Here is a 13,598-nt window from a genome sequence, read left to right on the forward strand (position 1 = left end):
GTCGATCGTTTGACAAAATCCGCTCACTTCGTTTCGATCAAAGAATCATACAAGATGGAAAGACTCGCACGAATCTACATTCAGGAGGTAGTACGTCTACACGGTGCACCTGTATCCATTATCTCTGATCGAGATAGCAGGTTTACCTCCAGATTCTGGCAGTCCCTCTAGAAAGCCCTTGGAACCAAACTAGATATGAGCACAGCATATCATCCTCAGACCGATGGACAGACTGAGAGAACAATCCAAACCCTGGAGGACATGCTTAGGCCATGTGTCATTGACTTTGGAAAGTCGTGGGACACACATCTATCCTTGATCGAATTCTCATACAACAATAGTTACCACACCAGCATTAGGGCTGCTCCGTTTGAAGTCGTGTACGGTCGTAAGTGCAAATCCCCTCTGTGCTGGGCCGAGGTGGGGGATACACAATTAGCTAGGAGTCGAGTCCCCGACAGTGCTCTCACTGGTCCTGAAATCATCCACGAAACCACCGAAAGGATCATTCAAATCTGTAACCGACTGAAAGCCTCTCGAGATCGCCAAAAGAGTTACGCTGACAACTGTCGGAAACCACTAGAATTCCAGGTTGGAGACCGTGTCCTGTTAAAAGTCTTGCCCTGGAAAGGCACTGTACGCTTTGGTAAGCGTGGGAAACTTAATCCAAGGTACATTGGACCCTTTGAGATCCTCTCCAGGATTGGTCCAGTTGCCTATAAACTAAGTTTACCTCACGAACTCAGTAACATTCATCCTGTCTTCCATGTTTCAAATCTCAAAAAGTGCCTATCCGATGAAACCCTAACGATTCTTATAGACGAGATTGAGATCAATGAAAACCTCAACTTTGTGGAGGAACCAATCGAAATCATGGATCGAGAAGTCAAACGTACAAAACAAAGTCGCACCCCGTTAGTGAAGGTTCGCTGGAATGCCAAGCGGGGACCATAATTCACTTGGGAACGGGAAGATTCAATGAAACAGAAGTACCCACAACTCTTTCCAGATCCATGATTTGTATCTTCTCTTGTGTTTTAAACTTTGAATTTCGGGACGAAATTCCCTTTAACGGGGGATAATGTAACAACCCGAAAATTCCATATCATTTCTTGTAACTCTTTTGTAGTACCATTCACGCAACCAATCGTCGTTTCCAAATTTGATTTCCGATCTTCCGTTTATTTAAGTCATTAACTAGTACGTATTTAAAATGACTTAATGGGTGTCTTAATACATTTAGAAATCATTTTAACACCCAACTTTATTGATCGGAGTATTTCTAGAATTTACCGTATCGGGTTACGACAACTCAATCGGGTACGACCAAAAGCCTCGTCTAACGCCGGTATCGGGTAGAATTCCACCGTGTTCAGGTTTTAGGACCTATATAAACGTGTTTAAGCACTCATTTGAAGCTTTTTCTTTCTCTCTGTACTCTCTCTCTAACCTCTCTCCTAAATCCAAGTTTAAGGGTCTAAAACTCAAATTTAAGGCCTCAAATCTCTAAGGTACTTTCCCTAGCTTGTATTGTAACCTTCTTAGCCTTCAAATTCGAGTTCAAAGCATGGACTAAGACCACATTCATAAGCTTACGGCCATGGATCCTTCATGGGCCGTAAACTAATATAACATGGGTTTTTAAGCCCTAAAACCCCTCCTAAGCAATGTTGGACATTAGATATGGCTTAATGACTTAATGGAAAGGACTTATAACATTTAAAACATTGATTTTGAGCCATTTGAAGGAGTTTACGGCAAAGGCATAAGCTTGGGCCGTAAACTCATGTAAATGGGTTTTTCATGAATTTAAATCCTTCCAAATCATAGTTGGGACTTAGATATGACCTTAAGGCTTGCAAATCTAGACTTGGAACACTTTAAACATGAATTTTGGGGGACAAAAGTGAGTTTACGGCCAAGGCACATTCTTGGGCCGTAAACTCCACTTAAATGGGGATTTAGTGCCTTAAAACATGTCCAAATGCCTTGAAACTCAACCAATGGCCTTGTGGTAAAATCTAGATGCATCTAAAAATAGTTTAAGGGTTTTAAACACATCAAAAATGTCATTTAAAGTAGTTTACGGCCTAGGAACATACCCTTGGCCGTAAACTCATAAAACTTGTTAAATGATGCATCAAATACACTCAAATGGCTTGCATAAATTTCTAGAATCACATGTGATTGTTTTAAGCATCAAAAACTAACTTTTCATGAGTATAGAAGAGTTTATGGCCTTAGAACATACCTCTAGGCCGTAAACTCCTAAAAGTATGTTAAATGATGTTCTAAATTCATAACAAGGCTTGGAAAATTAACTAGAATCACATGTGATTGTCCTTTGTTGTAACACCGTAAATTTCAAGGCAAAATTTTCATTTAAAATAATCATTTTAATATTAAAACACTTGTTAAAAATCTCGTTCATAATTGAATTACAAAGCATAGTTTCATTTTCACTTGAATAGAAAACCAGGATCCTCCAAAATTTGACTCTTTCTCTGGTGTGTACAATCGAGCCGGTGCCATCCCGTGTTACTGAAAGAACCTGAAAACAACATAACACAAAACACTGTAAGCACGAAGCTTAGTGAGTTCCCCAATATACAACTTACGCATATACGCCTTTCCAGGCCCTGACCTTCCGGTCCACAACACAACCCGCCTTCCGGCCCTTAACATAATCGCCTTCCGGCCCGTAACATATTCGCCTTCCGGCCCATAACATATTGCCTTCCGGCCCATAACACATTGCCTTCCGGCCCATAAAACATACACAGCACATATAACAATTAACTTACCACATATAGCACATATATCACATATCATATCCGACCTTCCGGTCACACAGTCAAACCCTTCCGGGTACAGTATAGTGAGAAGACTCACCTCGCGGATACTGAAAGTTAGCAACTCCTGAAATCCCTCGTACTTGATCCGCCGAGCTACAAGCTCCCTATAACATCATATATCTCTTATTAATACTTTTATCTTCCACGTTAACTGACCCTAAGAAATCACACATGGGTCAACTCTGGTCAACGGTCCACGGTCAACTCGACCGGACTCGGCGAGTACTCTGGCGACTCGGCGAGTCTAGTCGTCCTCCAATCCTCTAAGGTTTCCCTTCTACTCGTCGAGTATCCTCCTTGACCCGACGAGTTACTCCTGGAAGAATCGCGGGGCCACCCCGACTCCACTCGCCGAGTCTGAGGAACAACTCGACGAGTCCCAGTTATTCTTCAAGCTACTCGCCGAGTCTGATCATCTGACTCGGCGAGTCCATGCCATGCAGCCGCTCAAACTGCTCCCTAAGGTCAGAACTGCTCCGACCATTCATAGGTCTGGCCTTCCTAGACTGATCCATTACATAAGGTCTTCATTTAGGTGCTCATGCTACACTCCAAGACTTATAATTTACATGTTGACCTAAGGCATAAGGATTTCAATCCAAAACCTTCACCAATTCCTGAAATGCCCAGACATGGGATATTCTGGACCTCCAAGGGTCCCAACACGGTGTTACAATCGTTTGGGGGACTAGGGTAACATTCAATCTATCCACAAAAAGGGGTTCCATAAACCCTAATCCTCTAAATACATCACCATAGCAGAGTATACCCGAATTCATACCTGAATAATGCACTCTCTGTGTCCCCAAACCTCAGAACGTGATTCCCTTGCTGTTCCTTTAGCCAAGCCCTTCTCTTCCTTGCACAACAACTCTTTCAAAATCACCAATGGCCTTTAGCCTTGCTCCAGATGCACACAATCGGTTTAGGGTTCCTCTCAGAAGGCTAAAACGAACAATGACGGCCAATAAGTCCTCTTTATACGTCCCAAACCTGAACGGCTAGGGTTTTCGCTAAACAGCGCAGACTCGCCGAATCCCTATCTGACTCGTCGAGTCCAGTCGCGAACCCGCGACCAGGTCTGCGATCCTACTCGGCGAGTCTGGCTCCAACTCGCCAAGTCCCCCCTTTAAAACACCCCAAAATATAATTTTAACAATACTTGAGATTTCGGGCTGTTACATTTGTAGCTCAAATCAATTTATCTTGGCCATGGGTGAGTTTACGGCCGTAAACTCTTATGGTGTGGCCGTAAACTCCCTTTTAAGTGTTATAAATTCCATTCAAACAATTCAAAGGCATTTTAGAAATCCATTCCAACAATCCCCATGTCCATTTAAGCCATTAAACACTCAAAATCACACCCACATGAGTTTACGGCCGTAAACTCATGTATGTGTGTGTTATATGGCTATAAACTCTTTAAAATGTTTACTCTTGGGGAGTAAACTCATGTCCCAAGTCCCTAGTGCCATTACACGTCCGAAGATGTCACCCGGGTCACTCCAAACACTCGTTTTGAGGTGTTTAACCTCGTTGGAGTGTAATGTTCCATATGATTAGTGAATGTATCCCTAATTGTATAAATATGGATATTATTTCATTTTACATAGGGACATCGCGACTAATCAAACCCCGAACCAACGTTTAGTATCCAAAACCGACGCATTTCCGAGTCCGGTGAGTTCATACCCCTACCCTTTTTCACTGTTTTCACTGTTTCAGGGGGGGAACACAAGCAAAGTACAAGGGAATTCTTGTACTCAAAACATGTTTTCAAATGTGTGTTTCATATTTCATATGCATTTAATACTGATTACTACAACTGATAACCATTTGAACATGCTGATCACATAACATATATTTGTGAAATAGATCTTTAAACTGTTATGTTTTTCATATATTTCACAAATGGCTTTCCATATTTTATCAGTTAAAAGCATAACATTAAACATTTGAATAATATATGTACACTGTTTTGTCCTCGGTAATACTCCACACATATATGCGAGTGGAGGACTATCACATTATTACTAGTAAATTTATTTATCTTGTATGATTGGAGACACGTCCTCGGCGAACACTCCACAGAGATACGTGAGTGGAGGACTACACCCGTAACCAGAATCTCTGGTATTTAGAGAGCGTGACTTGAGTGTATAGATCTATACGGGGCTGACTACCCCACACCTGGCTGCTAGCTACATCCGAACCGAAATGGTTCAAGGGTGACGAAAGTCATAAGTATGTGGACTACTTATTGCCACAGGTTTAGTCTATCGTATGGTTATGGAACTAGCAATTAGGATAACAGAGATTTACTTATAGTAATAATAAATCACTGTATGCATCTTTTACATCTTTTACATCATTCACATTGAAAACCAATAAGCAGGAAAGCATGGGGCTTTCCTGGGTAATACTTACATAATTAGAAAGAGTAACAAACTGGATAACATTACATCTTTTACAAATGATAATATACAATAAGGAAAGTATGGGATTTTCCTGGGAATACAATGATAAGTAAACAGAACAGTTTAACAAGTCGGATAACCAAACTATACATTTTCATAGTAGCAGACATGTTTTTGGTGCACAAATTTACTATACTTTACATTTGTGAAACAATAACCAACTTTTAAGAAAATACGGGATTTTCTTGGTATACATAACATTTCAGAAACAGAAAGGAAACTAGAAACATTTTCACAAACAAAAACCGCTTATGAACTCACCAGCTTTATGCTGATTTTCAAACCGCTTGTGTTCTCAGGTCAACGTTAGAACAGGTACCCGAAGATTCCTTTTTGGTCAGAATACAGAGTACATGAAGACCCGTTTCATTTTGTTTATGTATACTATGTATCACAACTGTACAAACTTTACTTTTGAAACAACTGTAAAACTCTTCTTATGTAATGTAGTGGTTGTTTTACTTTACTTACTATGTGCATTAGATTTGATACTCAACGTGGAGTCAACCCTGGAAATGTTTCCGCCTTCGGTTTTCGGGGTGTGACAGCAGTTCAAAATCCTAACCAAAAATCCCAGATATATAACATTATGCCCTCCTGGTGCTTGTCCTCCTGACAACACAACTCCTATCTTCAAGGCAGATCCTGATTCATTAGAGTCACCTAGCACTAATATTGTTGATGGTTGCCCAAACAGGGATGGGAAAAGTTTTGCAATTTCATCTGAAAGCATTTGAACAAGCACAACTAAAGTCATAATCCTTCATCTTTACACTCAATCTGTGCAGGTGATCAGATGTGTTTTGCAATTCTTTTATGTGATTTTGGATTATAAAAAACAAATCTCCAATTTGTTTAGTACTGGTTCGTTTTTACAGCAGTTTCACAAGGTATTTATCGTAAGCAATTAACTTTAAAACTCAAAATGCAAAATTCGATCATAAAACCTAATTTACATCTACACACAACGTAATCAGTTAACATAGCTAGAAAAACACTTAAATTCTTGTTTATCCAATGCAGCAGTGACTGAATTAGAAAGATTATTATCAATCCATCATTAAAAAGACTCCGATCAATTTTGATCATAACATAAATATTTTTGCTTTTACAGGGGTTGTAAATTCACTTCAGTATCAATATGAAGTGAGAAATACCTGGATTTCCGGACGATTTTGAAGGGGCTTCTGGAGCAAGCGACAAGTCCACAGGAGTGTCTTCCATGGGTGGGTACAGAGGATAAAAGTTGTTGTCACAAACGTAAAAATATTAAATTAAGAAAAAAGAAAAAAGAAAAATATTATTTGAATTTTGAAAACATGCCTGTGTCGACTCAGTAGATGGTTTTTTAGTTTATTCATGCGATTCTTGATCCCAAGTGACACTACATCCATACTAAGTTGTTTCAGGACATCCACACTACAGCATCCTACTTTCACCGATGGATCAACAGGTACCTCATTGATGTGTGTAAAATGCACTTGTTTTATCCCTACTTATTATTAATAAATTTAGCACACAAAGGCAGTGAACCTGTCTTTTAGTGGTATAGATTAGTAAGGTATCGAACTCAGGGTACGGAAAATTAAACTAATAACTAATTTTAACTGAAACAACTAATAAAAGTAAAAGGGGTTTCTTCTAGTTTTGCAAGACTAGAAACTTAGGTACACTAAATTAACTAAATAACTAAAGAAACAACTAATTCACCAAATTTGATAAAGATGTTTCTATTTAGATTCAACCAATTCACTCCTATGGTTATTTGTATTTATGATAGATTAATTGCTATTTGTTACCAATTATAATGGTTAGGTTCATGTTCATTACTCCTAACCCTTAGACAATTAACTAATTTAAGCGGTGATCAAGTGTTTAAACAAATTAATTTCCTAGATTAATGATTTGCATTAAATAAGATTTGTAGTGGTCAATTAAGTTACTAATTCAATTAACCTCTTGTTTGATGGTTTCTCGAACAAGCTCACACATTAATCTTCTTATTGTCTTATTAATCTTAGTTTCATAATCATTACTTCTAAGCATATGGTTTAGTGTTCATATAGACATATGAGGTTAACAACTAGGAGATGTTCATGCAGCCTAATTGTCTTCCAATTAATAGAAGACAGTAGTGATTAATGCATAAGGTTCTTTTAACAAACTTAATTTAATAGATCACCAATAAACAATCAAACAAAAACTAATAATTAAACCATAGGAGTTCCTTGGTATTCCCCAAACAGAAACAAAAACGAATTTAGTTCATAGTTGCAGTAGAAACAAACATAAAAACAAGTTTTACTAGATCAAACATATTCAATTCCTAAATCTAAGTGGTAGGATTAACCTAGTTGCTTGAATTCTTCAAAAGATTGAAGCTTAGGGTTCCTCAGCGTCTTCTAGGGCTCTTAGTCGCAGCTTAACCTTCAAAAATCTCCAGTAATGTTGCCCCATTGGATAAAGACTTGGTTTTTATAGATATCTCAAAACAGGGTGTACTCGGCGAGTAGCAGGACCAACTCGCCGAGTAGGTACATAGTTATCCGTATTGAATCAGGACTCGTAGCTATCTTCTGGAACATCCTTGTGTACTCGCCGAGTAGAGTTGTCTACTCGCCGAGTAGATGGTCTTTTGTCTCTTATTTTCATTCTTTGGTCTTCAATTGCTTTCCTTGCTCCCTTTTACTTCTAAGCATGTCTTCCGGACTGAAAACAAAATTCAAACCATTTTAAGTACCTTTTGTCCACATTGTTCACATAATTAATTAAAAATGATTAAGAATATGTGCTAAATAATTAACTAATTATGCACATATCACTCATAAATCGCATCCATGTCGTATTTTCCAAGTTGTGGAGGACCCTAGAATATTTATTTAATTAATTAAAAAAAATAATATGTTGCAAATTATATATAATCAAAAGGGTAGAACTGTAATTCTAATTAGTTACTTACAGCTGAGACAGATTTAACAATCTTGACAACCGCAGCTACAAATGAAGCGTATATGTCTTTGTGGACATAAAGTCTTTCAGCTCCTGCACAGTTTTGTACACTAGATTGTAAAGAAGCCCTAACAGCAACTTGTGCAACTTGTATTGAGTTTGAAGATTCTATTAAAAATGGCTTCTTTGCTCAAAATAGCAATGTACTTTAACTTTTTTTTTACAAATATAGGCAATGTACTTTATTTGTTATATATTGCTGTTATTGGTAAAAAAAGATTTAAGAAGGTTGCTAATTTTTATAGAGAAAATTTAAGTTGCTATTATGGATTACATATTTGCTATTATTTGTAGAAAATGTATATTCATTACTATTTCTCACAATTTGGAGTAAACAAAAGATGGAAAAGTCAAAATTGTTATTTGAATTTGACCGAAATTCAAAGATTCTTACATGTGCCACATCGACGTCTTCACAGACAATAAACGGATCTTTTCCACCAAGCTCAAGTGTCACGGGTATGAATGTGTCAGCGGCTTTTCTCATTATCTGGTTTTATAAAAAAAATGTAATGTGAAATTACGTTAATACCCTTTATGTTATCTTCCAGTCATGAGATGGAAAACGGAAAATCATACCATTCTGCCAACACCTGGAGAGCCGACAAATATAATTTTGTCAACTGAGGAGACTAATGCTTCTCCAGTCTCAGAAAACCTGGAAAATTCAAAGTTTAAGGGACCTGATAAAATTAAAAAAAAATATTGAAATGACTAAAAAGGGCTTGGCTTACCTAGTTATGACTTCAACAAGATTTTCAGGAGCTCTAACAGCTGCAAGGGCAGTTTGGAGAATTTGCACGTAGAAGCATCCAGACCAGCTTGCATGTTCTGAAACCTGAAATACCAATAAGGAAGAGTAAATTGCATTTTTGGTCCTTGAGTATAGCTGATTTTGCAATTTTAGTCCCTTATTTGAGGTTGTTCATTTCTATTTCAAGAAAATGACTATAGTTTGGACCAATATTGCAAAAATCAGTTATACTCTGGGACCAAAATAGTTATTTTACTTGGAACAAGGACCAAAACTGTTACAAGACCACAAATGATGACCAATTTGCAAGAGAAAACATTTTTGGACCAAGACTGCAAAAACAGCTATACTCCAGGGGGTGTAATGTAAATTACTCAAGAATTAAATACCTTGACAACTATGCCAATCCCAGAGAAGACAGCAGCTAAAACTGAATTAAATACCTTGACAACTATGCCATTCCCAGAGAAGATAGCAGCTAAAACTAGATTAAACAAGTTATGAAATGGATAATTCCATGATACAATTGCTCCAACTACACCAAGGTGGTAAATTCCACTTTGGATTTTTTGTGAAGCATTGATCTTCCAAATAATAATAAAAAATGTTAATATTCAAAAAATACATTACATACCTTATGTTCCATAACACGAGCAAGTCTATACTTCTCCTTGAGATCTCCCTCATGACGTTCTCTTCTCAACTCAACCTCAAGCTGCACAATCTTTCAAAACACTTTGGGGGTCAAAAGGACTAGTCCCAAAACATAGAATTGATAAAAGAAAAATTCAACTTTTTTTTATAAAAATCATACTTTTGGAATAGACATGGAAAAACTAAAGACTGCTAACGTTGAAGTTAAGTTAAACAGAACATTAATTCATATTTGGAAAATATTGCATTTAAATCTCAACAATAAATTAACATAGCCATACACTTGTGCTTTAAAGCAACCCTAACAGAATAACCATTTTAAGTTATCAAAAAACTTAAAAAACTAAGTAACAAAATTTCTTATGATATTCATGTTGGAAACTCACTAACTATTCACACATCAAAATGAGATGCAATTACCCAAATTTAAAAAGCCTAACCAAAATTCAAATTCATTTGAAAACTTGAGTTACCTTCTGTCTGAGGGTCATCAACGAATTTTCTCATGCAATCAGCAAAGTTGATCTTGTTAAAAGGATCCTCACCAATACCTACACGTGCGGATTGACCTAGCCCTACAGTAGTAGTTTGGTATACCTGTAACAAAATGAATAAACAAATCATTCAAATTGCTGCATAGAATCATAATGTTTTCCAAATTCAAAATAAGCAATTATTCTTAAACCGATCATATAATAAGTTAAGAAAAAATGAAGAATATCTTACCGCTTCATAAGTTAGTGTGCCAGATCGAGATACAATACCAATACACCCTGTTTTATGAATGTAACCAGGCATGATTCTGGTCTTGCATTCTTCAAGCTTAATGATACCAGGGAAATTTGGTCCAATCAGTCGAGTTTTTGACTGCTTAATAAGAGCAGCCTTTACACGAACATGTATGCATAAGATTGATTACAAGTGACAGACAGTGAATAACATTCTTACATTGAAATCACAAGTAACCAACATATTGAAGAGAAATGCAGGTTACCATGTCATGTTGTGGAATTGCTTCTGTAATGCAAACAATCAACTCCAGTTCAACCTCTAATGCTTCCATGATTGTTGCTGCAACAAATGGTGGAGGCACATAAATTACAGATGCATTAGCCTTGGTTTCAGATTTTTCATCTGCAACTGAGTTGAAAATAGGGAGCCCTAAATGCTCTGTTCCACCCTTCTTTGGGGTAACTCCACCAACCTACAAAAGTCAAGAACAAGGTTCAAAGTAAACGGAAAGCACTTTCAGAGCTACATGGTTAAATTATTTATATACATTTGTTAGATCATTATGTTCACGTTTTCATTTCTAATCCAAAATTATCTCAATGTCATTGCTAAGCGTTACAAAGTATCGGTAGGCTTATTATTCTAAACGTTTTCTCTAATTTGGCATATTACTTGTCAGTTAAATATTCTTATTAAATTGTGTCCAAACTAAAGAATTTCATTTTTGTAATTAACAGTACAAAATCAAACAATCATTTTACAGATCACCATTACACGAACCTGGATGTCACTGGTTGTACCTTCCACTGTAAACCTTCTAAGATCTGAAGCTCCATAAGATGACTTTGAAATGGTATATATATATATATATATATATATATATATATATATATATATATATATATATATATATATACAGAGAGAGAGAGAGAGAGAGATGTATATAGAACCCTCAATCACCTCCTGGATGTCATGCAGTATGTATATGTATATATAGGAGAGAGAGAGAGAGAGAGAGAGAGAGAGATGGAGAGAGAAAGAAAGGGGAACCGGAAGTAGATCGATGGAGTTGGGTAAACCAGAGGTGGAGCAGGACTGGGAACACTCAATCGTAGGCGAGATCTAGAATAAGATGAAAAAGCATGTGTAGACCTTCTCAGTACTGTCCATGGCGATTGGTCAATTTGTCGGTGTAAGGTCGTGTAGAATAAGAGGAGAGATGTATCTGAGAATTGAATTTTTTTTAAGAACGATTGAGTTGTGGAGAGTGAAGCCGATTCGATCTTCGAAGAGCGGCGGAGCCCGGAGAAAGAAGGCGGAGTAGCAGTGGTGGATTTAGGGTTGAAGAGCTGGGATGTTTGTTGTAAGAGAAATTGAAATTATCGCCAAAGTAAACCCTAATTCAGAGCTTGAAGGTGACAAAATGGAGAAATGGATAAAGATTGGCGGAATTGGTGCATTGCACAACTTGTTTTTCGGATTTGGAACGCCTCTTCGTGTTTCTCTTCCCAAAGAAATTTTCTATCCTTTTGGGTCAAAGATGTTAATGGTTGAGCAATCCTAGAGAAATTTTTAATGAAGCATCTGTAGTACCCACCTAATCCTAGGAATTATCGTATTTATGTCGGGGTTTTGGGGGCTTCCCATTTCTTGATTGCCTCAATCTTAGCTGGATCTACATGAATTCCTCTTTCGCCGATCACATGACCAATGAAATGTACTTCCCGAATCCAAATTTCACACTTAGTGAACTTGGCATACATCTTATGCTCCTTCAACAGCTCCAACACTAGCTTCAGATGTCTATTGTGATATTCTTTGGTTTGAGAGTAAACAAGTATGTCATCAATAAATACAATCACAAACTTGTCTAGGTATGGTCTACAGACCCTATTCATCAAATCCATGAAAACAGCGGGTGCGTTCGTTGGTCCAAAAGGCATGACTAAGAACTCATAATGTCCATAACGGGTTCTAAATGATGTTTTGTGAATGTCCCCTTCGTGGATTCTTAGTTGATGATACCCTGACCGAAGGTCGATCTTTGAGAAGTAGGAAGCGCCCTGCAACTGATCGAACAAGTCATCTATTCGAGGAAGGGGATATCAATTCTTGATTGTCAACTTGTTCAGTTCTCTGTAATCAATGCACATTCGGAACAACCTGTCTTTCTATTTGACGAATAACACTGGGGCTCCCCAAGGTGAAGAGCTTGGTCGAATAAACCCTTTGTCTAGAAGTTCTTGAAGTTGTTCGGATAGTTCTTGCATCTCGGATGGTGCAAGGTGATATGGTGCTTTTGCTACCGGTGCCGCTCTGGGAATTAAGTCTATCCGAATAGTTTTGAACCACCGGAATCTCCTTGAGTTGCTTAGCTTCAGGTTCTCTTTCTAGCACGTGGGCCATGAATGCAATACAATTCTTCTTCAGGTACTTGTGAATCTTTATGCTTGATATAATGTTTAAACTTCTTCCTGGCTTCTCACCATGTATGATAAGGGTTTCTCCATTAGGGAGATGTACCCTAATGACTTTCTTGTAACAACCAATGCCCGCTCTATTTTTGGATAACCAATCCATTCCTACTATCACACCAAAACTACCTAGCTCTATAGGAATTAGGTCAATGCTAAAGAGTTTATCAACTAAATTCAGAGTACAGCCAGGAATTATATCATTTGCCCTAATTTCATACCCATCAGCAAGTTCAATAGCATAAGCATTCCTCATCTTTTTCGATTTCAAGTCAATTAACGGTCTAAATGCTAAAGAAACAAAACTCCTATCTGCTCCGACATCGAATATTACTGATGCAAAATGGTTGTTCAGGAGAAATGTACCTGTTATCACCTCAGGGTTCTGACGAGCTTCTTCTGCACCAATCACAAAGGCTACACCTCTTGGCCGCCCACCTTGATTTCCTTGGAAGTTTTTCTTGGCTTGGCCTTGTCTATTGTTATCAGGCCCCTTGTTCAGTTTGGAACATGCTCTACGGAGATGATCAGTTCCCACACTCGTAACATGCCCTTTTTCCATCCTTATTCAGCTTACAATACTTCGAGTAATGGCCTGTTTGTTTACAGTTTTGGCACACTGGGCAAGCTCCCTTGTGATGGA

General features: G+C 37.8%; 1 protein-coding gene across 3 annotated transcripts; it reads right to left on the minus strand.

Moving 5' to 3' along the window:
- Positions 1-7,539: 7,539 nt before the first annotated feature.
- On the minus strand, positions 7,540-12,035 carry LOC145042995 (aldehyde dehydrogenase 22A1-like). 3 transcript variants are annotated; one of them, XR_013680838.1, is made up of 11 exons: positions 11,262-12,034; positions 10,744-10,953; positions 10,476-10,634; positions 10,223-10,346; positions 9,730-9,819; positions 9,076-9,179; positions 8,921-8,999; positions 8,736-8,831; positions 8,292-8,374; positions 8,137-8,198; positions 7,540-8,041 (listed from the first exon to the last, which is right to left on the minus strand). XR_013680838.1 is itself a non-coding variant. In XM_078991523.1 (10 exons), exons 4-9 carry the CDS (start codon positions 10,238-10,240, stop codon positions 8,327-8,329), a joined length of 426 nt encoding a protein of 141 aa, XP_078847649.1. In that variant the 5' UTR covers positions 10,241-10,346; positions 10,476-10,634; positions 10,744-10,953; positions 11,262-12,035; the 3' UTR covers positions 7,540-8,041; positions 8,292-8,326. The 3 variants fall into 3 exon arrangements, 2 of the variants coding, with proteins under 2 accessions (XP_078847649.1, XP_078847648.1); XM_078991523.1 differs by lacking the exon at positions 8,137-8,198 and having other exon boundaries at positions 9,730-9,810; positions 11,262-12,035; XM_078991522.1 differs by lacking the exon at positions 8,137-8,198 and having other exon boundaries at positions 11,262-12,033.
- Between the last annotated feature and the right edge of the window lie 1,563 nt (positions 12,036-13,598).

This window comes from Lactuca saligna, chromosome 4 (genome assembly GCF_052625555.1).
Source record: "Lactuca saligna cultivar CGN05327 chromosome 4, ASM5262555v1, whole genome shotgun sequence".
Lineage (NCBI taxonomy): Eukaryota > Viridiplantae > Streptophyta > Magnoliopsida > Asterales > Asteraceae > Lactuca > Lactuca saligna.

Excerpts from the sequence above, each read along its gene's own strand:
- LOC145042995 (XM_078991522.1), bottom strand. Across the intron at positions 9,000-9,075 it reads CTTGTTGAAGTCATAACTAG|GTTTTCTGAGACTGGAGAAG; the intron begins GTAAGCCAAGCC and ends TGAATTTTCCAG. Across the intron at positions 8,375-8,735 it reads AAGACGTCGATGTGGCACAT|GAGCTGAAAGACTTTATGTC; the intron begins GTAAGAATCTTT and ends AAAACTGTGCAG.